The 17224-nt window shown below is 42.8% G+C and overlaps 1 protein-coding gene across 4 annotated transcripts in view; it reads right to left on the reverse strand.

The window, feature by feature from the left end:
• LOC119180943 (KICSTOR complex protein SZT2-like) overlaps positions 1-17224 on the reverse strand; it is a 290449-nt gene that overhangs the window by 87429 nt on the left and 185796 nt on the right. For all 4 annotated transcript variants that reach the window (XM_075875777.1, XM_075875778.1, XM_075875776.1 and 1 more), the window contains 10 exons: positions 16548-16880; positions 12713-12920; positions 11657-11795; positions 11037-11133; positions 9995-10121; positions 8876-9034; positions 7428-7527; positions 2510-2571; positions 1596-1663; positions 330-471 (listed from right to left, as the gene is read on the reverse strand). In XM_075875777.1, coding sequence (XP_075731892.1) covers positions 330-471; positions 1596-1663; positions 2510-2571; positions 7428-7527; positions 8876-9034; positions 9995-10121; positions 11037-11133; positions 11657-11795; positions 12713-12920; positions 16548-16880 — 1435 coding nt within the window. The remainder of the gene's footprint in view (positions 1-329; positions 472-1595; positions 1664-2509; positions 2572-7427; positions 7528-8875; positions 9035-9994; positions 10122-11036; positions 11134-11656; positions 11796-12712; positions 12921-16547; positions 16881-17224) is intronic.

A 17224-nucleotide genomic window follows, 5' to 3' on the forward strand; every position in this document is an offset into this window, starting at 1 on the left:
ACACTGTTGTCTTTATACCCATTTGTCTCTTATATCAGTATCTCTTATAAAGGGGTTATCCTGTATTCGAATTTGGGTAAAAATTTTTCTATCATAATTACTGTTCACTTCGAACTCGCTTCAAACCTAACATTCACTACTCGCACAAGCCTAGACATTAGCATGTGAGATTCGATGCCACACACCTTGCATTACCATGATTGAGAACAAATTCAGCATTTGCTTTAATACGTCTGATCTCACGTTCAAGGGTTTTCTGTAATAGCTATCAACGTAAAAAGCTGCTCAATGCAATAGCAGCTAAAATGAACCAAACACAGCGCACTCACCGGGTTGGACAATGCCGTGCACGTTCATGACAACGCACTGGTGTGGCTTGTTGCGGCTGCCCGAGGCGTGTGATGTCACGCTGACAGTATCGTGAGACTGGTCCCGATCGGAGTGGCCGGAGCTCAACCGCGGTCGGAATTCCTATTTGTCGGTAGTTTGGCGGAAATATAGGCAGATGTTATTTACAGGAGCAATGAAACATTGGCTGAACAACAAGCACAGGCCTATATGAGGTGTGCATTAGCTTTGTACACAATCAGAAAAAAATGTTATGCTAGTGGCTGCGAATTCCACACAAGGCGCACCTCACAAGTACAGCATCCGAAGCCTTTCCCAATGTCGTCCAATGCCTTTCTGGTGGTCGTTAAATATGTTTTAAGTCTACACTACAAAAGTAAATTAGAAGCACGAAAGTACGAACTCGTCAAGGTGCTATGACTGTGTCTGTAATAATGTTAATTCAACAACATTTAAGAGCCCGATAATATGATTGTGAGCGTGACAAAGTTGTGTACTGTACATTAACTACGACCACCGTTTGTCAAGATTGCTGGTGTTGACAGCTATGATATTACAGTTGTACCCTTTTATAGGAGACACGCATCGAGCAGCAATTCTTGTCCTTTAAAAGAGGTGTCTTTTATGAGTAGGACACAACATATGCATCTTCTTATCATCCCCTATTCCACTGTAGGCACACTCGTGTTCCTTATATCCATTTCTCTTACATCAGCCTCTTATAAAGGGGTTGAACTGCGATCTCCCGAAGAAGAAAGCAGAGGTAACGTATCCCACAATGCAAAATCACTCAACAAACAATGCCGTGAACAGTGCCCAAGGGGCCACCATATTCGCTAAAGCCAACTGAATAAAAAAAAAAAAAAAAACAGATGGCCAGTGCTTCTCAATGTACCTCTTCGAAAAGAAGCCGTGCACATGCGTGTTCCCTCCTACAGTTGTCGAGCCTGTACCTAAATCTAAGTTCACAGGTACTTTCGCATTTCGCATCTCTTGATAAGCAGCTGTCCTTGAGTTCGCCTACACAATGCCACAGTCAATAAGCTGTCTCAAGAGGTTGTAATTCACTGGGGAGACAGCTTACGAAAGTCCACCAGTAAAATTTCCAGAATTGTATAAGCCACTTGCAACATTACATCTACAATTTCCTTCAGCAGCGTTTCATTGGTAAAAATCACTGAGAATTAATAGACACGCAACAGCATGGCAGGCAGTTTATAATGAATAAAGCAAAGATTCCTTCTTACGAATTCCTCCTCTTGATCGCAAGCAGCTTTTTTTTGAACCAAGCTGACCAGAGAGGAACTCCTTGATCCTGGGGGATTCAGAGCATGATATTTTTTCTTGAGAAGGTAGACAACATCAGTTTTGGTAACACATTCATCATACCATAATTTATTCAATTAGTTCCCACTTCATATGATTTCTTAATGCCAGTGTCTGTAGTATCCTTAGCAAGCAAAATTTCACAACATTATACTAAAGTTGGACTGTATGTTCTCCCGGACAGCACATTTCATTCTGCTTTTTTTTTAATTGAAAACTTAGAAACAAGGGGCTGAGAAATTTCTTTCTCCTGTGCATGCCGGTAATATATACAGAAGCAAGTGTTAGAAAGAGTTTGCAGTTTACAGTCCAGGTGTTATACAAACAGGCTCGATTTCCTGGCGGTCAGCGCTCAAGAGCATTCACAGTACAGACCACTTTTAACAGAACCGCTTAGTGTAATGCAGGACCAGCTGTGCGGCTCACCATAACCCGAGGACTCCAGGTTCATTTTCACCACCTGATGTGCTTCATTTGCATCTAATTTGCCTTTTACTCTCACTGAAGAAATGCTGCCAAGGCCAGGAGACAAACCCGGATCCTTGGCCATAGCAGCGTAACACCACAGAACCCAAGCTACCCTGGTGGATGCAGTAATTTATAACGCAACAAGACTGCTCCATATCTACTATGTTGCCAGAACTAAGCTTTCAACATGCAAAACTTTCTTTTGATTGCCTTTTAGCTATAGTAATGGTAAAAACCATTCGGCTGGTTATGGCTGTGTTTCTACTGCAAGTAGTTCAGTTTACACTACGGCTAAGCTATGCATTTTGCCAGGCAACTTCAACAAAACCAGCACACTGCAGAGGTGTACATGCAGACGTCAACTCACCTGAGAATGACACGTCATCTTCAGCACGGCCATGTCGTCCATGACAAGGCATTTCGTGAAGCCTGCAAAAAAGGCAATACATGAAATAACATCTACAGCTTGCTTATTTAATCAGCACAGAAGAAAGTAAGAAAGATGAAATGCATAACGACATTGGGCTTTACAAACACTTACCAGCGAGCAATTAAGTCTGCTGAATAAAAGACAAACAAAAATTGTTTACGAAGAGTGAATTAAGGAACGATTTCCAACAAAACTTGTTTTGTTGAATAGCAAATTATTAGGCATGTGTGAATAGTAAATTTCAGGTTCTAAGCGAATACGAAGCAAATAAAGATTGGTAAGTAATTTCGAATTGGACTCAAATAGTGTATACTATAATATATTGCAAAAAAACTAACCAATACATTTTTTAAATATTGAAACAAGACAAATGTAAATATCATATTTTTTGGCTCAGAGGGAAGTGGAAATAATAATTGCAGTATGTGACTTGCAATTGATTGATACGGGGAGTTTAACATCCCAAAACTACTATATGATTATGAGAGACACCGTAGTGGAGGGCTCCGGAAATTTTGACCACCTGGGGTTCTTAACGTGCACCCAAATCTGAGCACACGGGCCTACAGCGTTTTCGTCTACATCGAAAATGCAGCCGCCGCAACCGGGATTCGATTCCAGCAACCTGCGAGTCAGCAGCCAAGCACCTTAGCCACTAGACCACCACGGCGGGGCTATGTGACTTGCGATAGAAGGCAAGTGGTAACTTACGTTTCAAAATTTACAATAACTAGGCAGTAAGCCAGTAAAACGAACTTTCAAACTTAAAAAATGATGAATCAATGTGATGGTATTATGTTCATTTAACCTTCAAATGGGGCTTTGAGGCAGGGCGAATTTCCCCTGGATCAATCTAATAATGGTACAGCATTCCTCCACTGCAGTGAAGCCACCTTTACAAAAGATTACATGCGCACTAGTACTGTATAGACTTATCTGTTCATGTTAAGTACTTCAGAATTTCTAATAGCTTATATTCAAACCAAAAAAAATTTGAATACTGTGCCAGATTATTTGCACAAACCTACAAATTACCATTTTCATCACAATGACTACATATTGTTTTTGTTCGCATAATACAGCGAATTCTCGATCATACGTCTCCAGTTTTGCAACCCCCTGCATTTTATAACAAATTAGTCTGGTCACGGTGTGGGGTCTCGAAGGTGGAGAGCACCATACTCTTGGAGTAAGTGGACACAATAGATGCGGTCGGAACGATTCAAGCCAACATACCTTTATTTAATTACTTTTAGAACGATGATATCACCAGCCAAATTATTATAACATCAACTGTGATCAACACATTAGGACAACCTTACACAATTTTACACAGCACTCCACAACATGACCAACACAATAACACACGCAAGGCGGCTTCGCCAACGCTTTGCTCACCACAAGCGCCCCCGGCAGATGGCCCGCGGTGCCGTGCACCGGGGACCCACGCAAGAGACAACCGTTCGCACTACCGCCCCATGCTAAAGAAAGAGTCGCTCAACTCTCACGTGCCTCTACCAAGGTTTGCCGCCAGAGGTCACCGCTGGTGCTATTAATCTAATCGTGATGATGATAGTGGTGATCAACGCTCGCGAACACAATGCCACCTACCGCTCAATAGTTGTGACACCGAAATATGGCTTCTGCGCAGAACACGTGCGCCACGCGGCACAAACAACTTCACAAAGAGTGCAGCCTCCCCACGATAGCAACACCACTTGGAAACAATGAACTGAAAACCTCAGTTATACGATGAACCTTGCGTCAACCCCTCATCGTACGACGACGTTCAGGCATCATCCGCGAAAAAAAAATCCCTTTTTTACTCAAGTCTAATAGAGCCTAATGTTTGTGGGTTTTAAATAAAAACTTGGAAGCCCTTAGGTTGATGAATACATAAAAAATAGAGGAAAGGTAAAGTTAACACAAGTATGGAATACGTTTTTAAAATAAAAAATTTGTCGACCTTGTAGTACGTGTTTCTGTCATACAGCATTCCTGGCTTTAAGGTCGCTTCTGGATACACCTCACCCGCGCGCGTATTGTTGAGGGTCGTCACCTAGACTAGCTCTATCCACACGAAATAGCTTCAGCTAGTCAGAAAGCTTTGTCATTAAGATCCAGATATTATCATGCCTTCACAATACATTTCCAGCATGTCATATAGATGACCTTCTGCCTTTGTTTGAGCGCTGAAAAAGGACAAAATGCAGTTGTTTTCATTGTGCAAAATAAGTTTTGCTGTAACTGACCGTGAATGTTCATAACAACAATGGGACATGACGAGTTCCACTTCACAGACAAGAAATGCAATGCACACAGCTCAGTCGCCATTATGTAATGGGGATGATGCTGTGTCTGTCTTTTATGACGAGAGCCTGTTGCCAAAGCAGTTTTGATTTCGTTTTCACGCAGAGGTGATTTTCGGACTCGATTTATGGGGGCAAAATGTGTGTTGGCTTTGACTTTTTAAAGTTGAGAATAAATATTCGCTCCCATTTCCAACTAAGTAATGACATCATTAACTACTATTTAAAAAAAGTAATTTATTCTACCTTCCTTGGAAAAGAATAGGGTCATGCCGTAGGCTTATTCAGGTGGCCTGTATCCATTTTTTGGGCAATGCTGAGTGGCACTGTCTATACTCTTATGTTTTTTATTATATGATGGCTTTGCGTGGTCCTCTCAAAGTCATATACAGCCGAATCTCTATGATTCGAACTCGAAGGGGCCCGAAAATTCGTTCAAATTAATGAAAGATAAATGAACGGAGTGCTCACCATGCAGTGGCGCATGTGCATTGAGCTAACACACGAGGGGGAAGTTTCAGAAGACTTACATTTATTCTCAAACCACAGGGCATCCGTTATTAATTGCAGTAATTGGTGATGCACATCTACACATGTTTGCCTTGCAGCCAGTCAATAAATTTCGCACACAGCTTACAAAGCATTTCTACTTTGGCTTACAGCATTCTCCAGGCAAGAGAAGTTGCACGTGACAATGTCCAGCGCTGACACTCTCTAAAGACGACGAGAACAACGACTGCGTCTCCGCTACTACCCTCTGCGCCGCAGCCACAGCGTGGCCAGCACGTGACGAAAAAGGAGGAGTGTCTCCACACGGAGAGAAGCAGATCGGCATTTGAGATAAAACAAACACTTCATGACAGCTTTTTTTTTTTTGCTCTTGCACGTGCCGTTGAAAAGACAAGGGTCTATGTGGCATGGACGAGAAAGGGGGAAGCGTAGCACCGGCGCGTGAGAGAGCCAACACTCTGCGACAGCTATCTTTTTTTTCTTTTTCCCCCCTCTCTCTTTCGCGTCTAGCGTTGAAAGGAGAAGGGTCTTCACGTGGCAGGCAGGGAAAATGGAAAAGCCTGGCACAGGCGCGCCACAGATCAGCATTTCAGAAAGAAAGCAAACATTTCATCGCAGCCTTTTCTTTTCCTTCGCGTGCAGTGTTGAGGTGTCGCAGGTGCCGCTGCCGGATTGGGCGGGATGCTGGGAGCACTTTTATAGCGTGGTATGTTCGAATAAACCGTCGCAAGTGCTTGCGCGTTCGAATTACAGGGCGTTTTCGCCCATTGGAATACACATAGCTTCATTGGGACCTTAGTGTGAGTTCGAATTAACCGGAAGTTCAAATTAAGCGTGTTCGAATTAATGAGATTTGGCTATACTTTGTGGTTCTACTGTAATAAGGCATCAGACAGTGAGACATTAAAGGCAAACTCCAGCAATTTTTCGGGGTCAATGAATCTCAATGAAATTTACTGGGTATATTCGTTTGCACATTTCAGTCCTTTATGCCAAATATCAGGTTTGAGTGATGCACTGATCGTTTGCAAATGAACTTCAAAGATTGCCTCGAAAAGCTCACGTTGCTTGCCAGAATTATTGGCAACACTGTCTATGTGACGTCATGTCTGCCATGTCAACGGAAGTGACGCAGCCGATGGCGTCCCTACTTTGGCCACTACAGTGTTTATTGTGCTTTCCACAAAATGGCGGTGGCGGTGTTTGGCACGGGTATAGCACGGGAATGCTTTCTTCCTTCCTCTGTGGTGTTTGGTCGGTTCTTCGCTTGACTGGCTTTTACAGTTCTCATACTCCTCGCCGGTAGAACCGGTATACGGCCTCCGGCTGTACCAAATAGTATGTCATACGCAGACAGGGCACTCAGTTGGGTTTCGGTTTCGGTATTGCACATTTTTGCTTATTAAAAATAATTTTCACATTTCCTGAGCATTTCAGCTATTGGACTCGTGACAAGGGTGTCTCAGGAACATAGAAACACCAAAACCTTGACATGGTCAAAAAATCGCCGGAGTTCGTCGCTTTTAAGCAATAACACCCAAGCTAGCATTCAAGCAATACTGAAATGGCAGTAGTGAGGATGAACATAAGGCACTACATCAACCTTGGCAACACAGAAGTGTTTGACATGCTTAATTAAGAGATGGTCAAATGTTCCGGTCTACTTTCCCCCGTAGTCCTACAGCAGCGCGGCTTGGGAGCGTTTGACTCCCCCTCCCCACTTACATTCTGTAAAACCTTGATAGAAGGTCAAAAGAAATCTAGACATGACGTTCCGTTGATGCTTGCCTGTGCTATCGCTATCGAAAGAGGATAATTAAAGACACTTTGAGAAAGTTTATGTGATAAAACCGCAACAGCAAGCACACTTGTGTTGCCCCTACATAAATCTATTTAAAGCTTTCTGCAAAGAACAATCGCCAACAGCTTTTTCTTTCTTTCCCATGCTGTTAAAATTCCATCATTTACGACAGTGTGTGGAGTGTCATGCTTCTATACAAGTTAACAAGCAGTGCCGAACCCAAAGTATTTCTTACCGCAGATAGAAGACGGAGCCTGAGTTCTCCTGGTAGACAAACATGTTCTTGCGGTTGTTCACCGAAAAGCCAGTCAGGACAGCTCTCAGGGCTTGCAAGCCTGGTAGAAGAGAAAGAAAATTTATTGAAGACTATGTTCCCTCAAAAACAAAACAGACACTGGCGCAATCCCATGAAACACCTTGGGCTGGGACGCATGTGTCGTCAAGACTCACTAAAGTAGTGAATGAAACACGCCAAAACAAACGAGAGACATATCGGCATTACTACGTATCAGCATCCCATACCAAAACTGCATGCAGTGCTTATGCTTACACGCAAGACTGTTTGCAATTGAAGAGGAAATGAAAACAGCAGCTCATGTAAATGCACTCTTTTGTACAGTGCAGTCCAGTTATAATGGTATGTAAGTGCCAAGGAAATACCATTGCAGTTACTAATAACTGATTTGAGTGGCTTGAGAAAAAAATGCAAAAGAGAGGTCAAAACATTTTATGTGCTGCAGCTATATATAGTACTTGTTAGCAGAAAAGCCATAGTCTGTCAGATTTCATTTTTTCATGCGAAGCTGCCGCACATCCTTTTCAGGAGCATCTATGTGATCCACGTAGCTGAACAGGAGATCATCATTAAAAAAAAAAAAAGTCCAAAAAAAGTCCTGGAGAGACCGTATTATCCATCGGGCCTTCTGCGATGAAATTACCTCGGTAAGCTGCTAAACCGCACCATGGGAGTGGGCGCTCTCAGTGGTGTCTGCAGCTCAAATAAGCATGACTTCTTCACTGAGATACTGCGATGTTTGAGATACTGCGACTCGTTCACTGAGATACTGCGACTCGAAGGAACCTCTGAATTTTTTTGAATTATCAAGAAGTTTGAATTATCATAAGTTCTCAGATATTTGAATCTGGGCCAAGTGACACCACACATTATGATTAGGCATTAATTTTATCACATTATATTTCTTTAAGTGTTTTTAAGACGTAACTGCATGCAGTGGACAGTTAGCAGAGGTGTAAAGTACACAAGTTTATTGGCCATTTACTGCTGATCAGACCTTTGAAATAAATCGTTAACTGTCAACTGCTTCTTTGCTATGTGCCTTCAGCACAAATCTCTCTGCACCACGTGAGAAGCATCACGATTTGTTTATTAGCAAAGCCTTTTTCCTCAAAGGCCAAGGCATTCATTTGTCATTTTTAGACTGCTAGGATTATATAAGCACGCAAAATTTTAAATAGTAGTGGGAAAGCAGGAGATATTTTCGGGTATGGAATCAGAAAAAGTATGAATTAACCAAATGATGAGTTTGAATTAAGAGGCTTTTAAATACATTGAAAGTAAAGAGGGCTGGACAAAAAATTGAATTTTGTTTGAATTAATCGAAACTACAAATTATCAAAGTTTGAATTATCACAAGTCTACTGTATTAACAAAATGCGATGCACCTCGAGAGATGCCACTTCGTCCGGTTCCGGTTCCCGTGTTCAGGCGCGGATGGAGACTGAAGTGGGTGGACCACACTATGCTGCAGTCAAAGGCACCCGGCTTGAACTTGAGAGTGGCCTCGAGGTAGTCACCGTGGCCATCACCCGAACCGTCGTTGTCTTTGAGGAGAATAAGAACAAGCTGAATCAGGTGTGTCCTTTTGCTGAATCAAGTAATGGCCAAGTAACGAGGACATAACATGAATTTAAACAGGTTTGTGTGGGTGGCCAAAACTAGACTACATGAAAATAGAAAGCAAGAGAAAAACTGGAGCAATAATGGGACTACCTGTAAATGATTTGTATAAATAAGTAAAATGACTGAAATAATATAAAGTCAGGTCAGACGAAAGAAATACCTGAAGGTTAAATAAACGAACAACCTAAAAAAAAGATAGTTACAAGATGTATTTCTTTATTTTTACAATTCTCATTAAAGTCTTGATTATGTTAATTGTAATTTACCGTGCTACATGTGTGAAGCTATGCACAGTAAGCATAAGCTTCAAACAAAAAGCTTCTGAAGACCATTAGATAAGAAAACATACAAGTAGCAACCAGCAGCAGGCACCGAGTTCAAAAAGGCTACCAGAGTTAATCATTATCACTAGCAGTCACTTACTCCAAATACAAATGATAACTAAACTCATATTCAAGCACTAATGCCACACTTACAATATTTACATGATCGCAGGTCGACCCATTTTGTCTTAATTCCAAATCCGAAGTTGGGGGGGTCGACTTAGAATTAAAACTAGTTTCGGTCGTAATGGGTTTCTGAAAATAATCCCCACGTATTCCTGTAAAGCTAGCTTTACTGCATTGCATAGCTTGGAAGCACTGCTGTGAAGCTACCTTAACGCATCGAAGTTTCATTGTATTTTTTTTTTTTCGGAGACATCCCAAATTACTTTTTTAATGGAATGTCCTTTTGCTTTTTTTTTTTTTTCGAGCAACTTTAGGGTGGGGGGGTAGGGGGCTCGAGCTGACTTACAATCATGCCAATTCCGTATCTGGCAAAGTAACCTGTTTAGTTAACTATTCGGGGCCCCGTGCAACCAAGATGAGGTGGGTACGTACCGTACACCGACACAATGCTACTGTTCTGCTCAATCTCAGACTCTCGGTTCCAGATATCCTCAGTCGCTTCAGGCACAAGCAGCCGGTTGCAGATGCGCGTGTTGTTAAGATGCTGAAGCAGCAGGATCTGCACAAAACAAATAAGTGATCGCAAATTCTCGCAGTAGCTCGTGCATACGTAAAAGCCTCAGTCAGCCAGCGTTACAATGTCGTTCCTAATGAAGCTTTTTGACAAAGGTGACCAGACAGCACATGCTCGTGTGTCTCGCATGGCGGTTCAGATCGTACCGAGTGAGATGCACAAATACACCCAACTAATGAAGCCGCACCAGTAAACACACCGTTGTCGAAATCGCCATCTTATTTGTTTGCACAACAAGAAAAAATACTTGGCCAGTCTGAGAATGCATTGCAGTTCACACAAGAAAAGCTCCATAAATATGTACGACAGTATTATAGCAACTGATAATATGCATCACAATAATTACTTGTCAAGTTCGCATGCTTAAACTCTCACCAAAACGGAACTGTCCAGTGAACAACCAGAGAGATAGAAGAACAGGGATCACCTCATGCATTTTACTTTCGCCACATGATCAGCTCCAACGTGTCAGATAAATTTTTCTGCTCTGATTGCAGGTCACTTAGGTTTCTGAGTTTATATTGCTACAGCTTTACTTTTAGAACATACAGTAGACTGTCAGTAAACAAAACTCTCTTATAAACTCGCTGCTTAAGTGAAACAACTGGCTCTAATATGATTAGTTTTGTACGTGAAATCTGCACTTCTGTTTATCTCTCAATAAGTGAAACTCCTGTTAAACAAAACACATTTTCCTGGTCCCTCCAGGTTCCATTCAACAGGGGTCTACTTTGTGGCCATTGCTCTAAACGTGACAGAAAAGGGCAGGCGTTATTTTGAGCAAAATGGCTCCTGCTGCCAGTGTAACAATGAAAAGCGATTCAAAAGTTCACGGCAGCTCCGCTCCAGCAACATGGCGTGTCGATACCAACATTCAATGTGAACTGTGTGTTGCTTCACCTGATTGACAATCTTGCAGGTGTCCTGGATCAGTGCCACAATGCTCTCAAAGACGACCAAGCCCTGCCTGAGTTCTGTACTCTCTCCCGACTGCTCCCTGCAAAGAAATGAAAACAAAGCCGCGTTATAGCTGCAAGTTGCTATACGGTACTGCAATTAGTCTACACATTCAAACTCGCCAACTCCTGCCGCAGATTCGTTCTGCGCCATTCTGAATAAGTTTGCTCAAATCTTTGCTGCTGCACACCCAGCGCAACTCAAGTTTCCCATTTGGCTTCCGTACATTACATATCATACAATGGGAGCAGGTGACATCATTACGAAGCTATGAGTGATGGTGCTCCAGCGAATAAATCAAATGCACTACAAACATTTTTTTAGTTTTCGCTGCTGGACAGCAGTGTACACAAACTGATTATGATGGTATGCTCAGCGAGATGTGCTGGGTGTGCTTTCATTATAGTTTTGTTATAATGGGTTAACTTTCTCATTCCTCCTAGCGCCTCTTTTAAAAATGTCTACGCCATCAGTGACTAAGCACTGTAGAATAGCAAGCTAATGAGGCCGACAAGGCGAAGAATGATATTAATGAGGCCAACCAGACGTACTAGCAGACTCACCGAACGTGGAAAAAGATGTCGACATGGTCGAGGAACGGGCAGAGAATCATCCAGAAGAGAGGCAAGTGGGAACGCTGGGTCTCCAACGCGTTCATCCAGTCGCGGTCACTGTCCGATTCGCTGCTGTCACCATCGTAGCCTGCATATGTCAACCGATAAGAAACACACACTATCTGCACAGATTAGGTAGCTCCAGTGTCTCCTGAAACCTGGCTTCCCCTAATGATGCTTGCCATGTCACAGCCAATATAGTTTCCGAGCAGTGCAAAAGATGGCACAATGAATGCACTCTGAGAAAACGTCAAGTATAGGGGCCGTATTTCTGCCCCACAACTATAACTTTCATTGACCTTGCGTGCTTTTCCAGCGTCATCACCACGGTCTTGGCACTTCCTGGTCACGAAGGGTGCGACAGCATTCTTGACTGGAAAGCGGGAAGAGCTGGCTTTTCAAGAAAGAAAGTTTGAGCAAGCTAGACGATGATTATAGTTGTGAGTCACAAATACTCCCCAAATATCCTATCCTTTTTACAAGGTGGATGGATGCTATGAGCATCCCCTTTATAACAGAAAGGTGACACAATCTGTGTGCCACTTTTAATGATGCCTAATACCTTGCCTGTCTGAATTAAATATCTTTTTTCAGAAGAAAAAGCCCTGCAGATTTCTAGCTTAACTTCCTGTTCTTTGAGATAGAGTATGTTCAGTTCTCATGCTATATTTTTGTCCTTTCTAATCAACTACCTGCCACAAATAAGCATTTTTTAATGCAATACCGAGTACTACTTAGACACACCAGGTGTATATCACTGTTGGCATTGCAGTGAGGCTTCCAAATAAAGTCCGAATTGACAACATCGCGACCAAATTTGATTTGAGCTCAGACCCAAAACTTCTTCATCACTTGCATCCAATCTTATTTTTTTGTGAACAAACGACGATGATTTTTTTTTATAACAACTAACAACACCAACATCGACACTAGAATTCCTGCAGAACAAGCTCATTAACGGTACAGCGTTCAATAAATGCAGCCATCAACCGCCATCATTCGCACCATCCTCGGTGTTGCTGATCTGTCCGCCAACTTCACTCAGTGCATTCGGCGTGGACCGCGTTGACTCCAGTAGGTGTTGCGGTGGTCGGAATGCCATGCCATGGCCCAGGGATGAGGCTAAGCTGTCGGTGCGGTCTCGGAATCCTCCATCTTGCTGTTCCGAGGAGCCACTCTCTTCCGCGAGCTCTACGGGAGCTTCGGCTGGCTCCTGTTGAAATGCAAGTAATGAAGATCAATCACCACAACTTCTTTTTCAATAAGGCAAAGAAACAAAAGATGGTTGGCTTTCCCTCACTCAAGAGTAGATGCAATCACGAAAGCCCTACTGGCTACCAGAATTAGTTGAAACACTCCTCACGATTTTAGGTGCCATGCTGCATGGTGCACCGGCAACACAGTGCAGTCTCTTGAAAGAGGTGTAAATATACGCCGCAAAGCAGTGGTCTGTTTGAAGGGTACTTTTTCAAGTGAGCATAGAATAGATTCACTAAAAGAGCTTATTACCTCACAAATTCAACACCGCAAGAATTTTAAGAATCTGTGCAGTAGAAGCGGATTTACAAAGATATGTTGCAGCTGTAATTGCATTCTCTCTTCTATTGTCTCGACAAAAGCTTAGTAATGTAGCCTACAAATGCGCAGGAAGCTAAACAGGAGGGGATGGCATGGGAAAAAAATAATAATAAATAAGTCACATACACCTCGTGATCTTAATCACTTTTTTTCTTTTACTTTTCTTTGCATACGTGGCTTTTTTAGTAAGATCCCGTGCGCGCACGTGGACAAGTCTCGACCAACCGCAGTGATCCATGTTTAAATCAGCCAATGGCTGATACAATGCCTTCTACGAGTGATTTTTGAGCTTCCTCCGTTATTTGTTGAGAGAACAGAAAGCAATTTTTAGCTGACTTTGATCATTTATTGTGAGTTGCAGGTCGCGGGTTGTGCTACATATATTTGACTTGTGTGTTCTCGGGAGCCTCTACTACCAATCGGCAGCATTTTCTGGCCATGCTCAGAAAGTGTTGCAGGACCCCTTTAAGAGAGCACAGGCACGGCACAGCACCGGTATTCAAAACAGCTGTATGGTGCCCTGTACCTTCCTTTGGTATATACGACTATTAGAAATTGAAAATGGAATTTCATACAGCGAAACCTCGTGCATATGTACCTGCTGGGAACAACACATGCACTAAACAATAGCACGCATTAAGGGGCCCTGTATTACTTTTTGAACATGGTCAGAAAGCACTCCCGCATGGTAATCATGGCTCCTGAGAACACGTGAGCCAGATACTATAGCGTAGCATGCCAAAAATTCACAATAAATTCTGAAGGTCAGTTCAAAGTCACTTTGTCTTTCTTGACAGATGATGCTAAAGCTCAAAAATCAATGTGTCCCAGGCCAAGTATCAGCCCTTGGCTGCTTCGAGCATGGCGCACCCAGTCTTTACCGGGGCCGCCGCGCGAAGCCACGACTTGGACACGCGTGCCCAAATGGTTGCACTGAAAATCCGCACATTCGAAGAAAAAAAAAAGAAAACATGCTCGAGGTGACAAGGAGTGCATGACATAATTCTTACCCTATGCCATCCCTCCCTATTTAGCTTCCAGCGCTTTCAGTGGGTCGATAGAAGAGAGAAGCAATTACAGCATGCGACAAATCTTTGTGACTCCGCTGATACCAGATGAATTAAAAAAATTTTTGGAGCGGGGAATGCGTGAGGTAACAAGCTCCTTTAGTGAATCCATTCCATGGCTACTTGGAAAAGCGCTGCAGACCTTTTTAAAGCAGTCAAAGAACACGTCAGCCTCTGTGAGACTCGCTTGAAGATTAGTAACAATTGTGTTTTATTCATGATTACACTTAAGCAGGCACATATTAAGCAGCTTTGACTGAATGTTATATGCTATCAGCTGACCTGTGCATGATTTGCTGTATATATTTATTATATAGTAATACACTGGCTGCCAGGAAGTCCCATTATAATGCCAGTTCAGATATTTTTGGGCTTTTGAAGTTTAGCACTCCACTGATTCACTGTTTGATTCATCGATTGAGCTAAAGCACCTACTGGCAGCTGTTCAGCACACGTTAACAAAGAGCTTGAACTTCAGACACTTGAGGCACTTTTACGACAAGCATTTCACAGAAGAAATGATTCTGAAACTATAGCCTTGGACATCTCTGATGTGTGATCCCGCAATGCTGCGCTTCTTCAAATGGAAAAGCCTACTTGTGATCAACCAGAAAGTCAACACCGTTTGATATTTATGTGTTTGTAATCTTTTCTCCTATCTCTGTTTTTTTTTTTCAGGAACTATGCTCAAACCTCAATTAACAAAGATGAATACACTTGAACCTTGTTATAATGTAATGGGATATAACGAAATGGAGGATATAATGAAGTAAATTAAGTTTCCCTTGAAAGCTCCATTGAGAACCATAAATTTTAAACCTTGTTGTAACGAAGTAAAACTGACCAGTAAATGAATATAACGAGCTAAATTAGTCTATCAAATAGTTTATAAAAAAAGACTATTGTGTGTTAAGTATATCGTTTTCAGCGTAGTTTGACGCTCGTTCGGCGCGGCTCTTTCAAAACTTCCACGCTGACCTTACAGCCACGCCACGCGTGGCTGAGAGAGCCGTTCTCCTCCCACAGCCAGCGGAGAGGATTGAGGAAACGCTCAGCGGGTCACATGACCGAGAAGAGGCATCGCGGTGCAAAGCAATTTTCCTCTCACTTAAGAACACACGATGGGAAAGCTTCAGAAGACTTACATTTATTCACACATCAGAGGACATCCGTCTTTAATTGAAGCCATCGGCCATGCGCGTCTGCACAACTTTGCCTTGCAGCGAGTCAGTCAATTTCGCACGTAGTTCGCAAAGCATAGTAGGGCGTGGCTGAATCCAGCGCCAACACTCTCTAAAGACGACGGCAACGACTGCATCTCCACTGCTACCCTCTGCACCTAGAAAAGAGGACTCTGCGACAGATTCCCTTTTTTTTCCTCTCTCTCCGCGTGCGGCTTTGAAAGGAGAAGGGTCTCTACGTGCAAAGACGGAAAAGGGAGAGGTGTGGCACAGGTGCATCGCAGATTGGCATTTGAGAGAGAGCAAACAATCCGCCACAGTTTTTTCTTTTCTTCTTTTTTTTCTTCGCACGCAGTGTGGAGAGGTGCCGCCGCAGGATTGGGTATGGTGCTGAGAGCATTTTCAGAGGGCTGTATGTTCGAATTACCCGCAAGTGCTTGCGCGTCCGAATTACAGGGCGTTTTCACTCATAGGAATACACATAGCTTTTCCGGGACTACAGCGTGGGTTTGAATTAACAGGAAGTTTGAATGAAGCGTGTTCGAATTGCTGAGATTCAACTTTGTGTATTTTCCGTCGCACGCGTGATCGCGTAGCGGTACATCGGGCCGCGAGGCAGTTTCCTTTTTTGCATGTTTATAGGTGTCTACCCGTATGGGCATACATCGCCACAAACTGTTATAATCAATATAACGAAATAATTGAGACTCCCCTTCAACTTTGTTATAACTAGCTTGGAGTGTATAACAAAATTTTAGTTAGAATGAAGTAAATTAAAAATAGTCTTGCAATCGATAGCGTGTTAGGAATAACTTTACAAGAAATTTTTGGATATAATGAACTTAATTTCTTGCAATATGCAAATTGGTTATAAATAGGTCTGGGCATATTTTTCTTCAGGCGTGCAGAGTGCCCAACCATGTACAGTCATGTTAATCTGCCTGTCTTTTCTTTCTCTCTCCCTCTACACAACAATGACATCAACAGGACAGTTCAATCTACTTAAGCAAGTACCTGGTTCTCAGCTGCCTTTTGCTCCTGGACAATGGTCTCTGATGACAGAATGGCACCGTGATCGGCTGTGGCACTGTTGGCTTCGGGAGCTCCGGCTTCCTCCTGAAGCTTCCGTCTCAGGTCGAGCAACTCCAACGGACACGATGCCCCTGGAACCCGAACTTCTGGCTTTGGCTCCTCTGACGTCACCAAAGAGTCCAGCGGCAGTGATGACGCACGTTCCAGGCGACGTTCAGCGCTCTTTGTTCGTGCGCTTTTTCCAGTCTGACGTCGCCACGCCCGGAAAGACGTCTGTGGCACCCCTCCGTCACCAGACTCGTCTTCATCTGATAACTGCATTTGTTTTTTTTTAAACATATAGGAGATATATTCCATTGCTGCGACAAGCGCAAAACAAAATGGAAATGAATTAACGGTGCCTCTAGCTTCAAGAATAGTTGTGTGGCTGCCAATGAACAAGTTTAGTGAATTTCACCTCAATGGTGTAAGAAAGTGAAAGAGAATAAAGGAAAAACATGAAGGCAGCCTATACCAGCAAATTACCTTCTTGAGGCTCTTCAAATGTGAGACAAAATAGCACACCAAAAAAAAAAAGAGCTAAACATTCCCCCCCCCCCCTTTTTTTCATTTCTCGGTTATCAATCAATCAATCAAACTTTATTTCAGGAATGCATACA

This window comes from Rhipicephalus microplus, chromosome 10, assembly GCF_043290135.1.
Source record: "Rhipicephalus microplus isolate Deutch F79 chromosome 10, USDA_Rmic, whole genome shotgun sequence".
In the NCBI taxonomy this organism is placed as follows: Eukaryota; Metazoa; Arthropoda; class Arachnida; order Ixodida; family Ixodidae; genus Rhipicephalus; species Rhipicephalus microplus.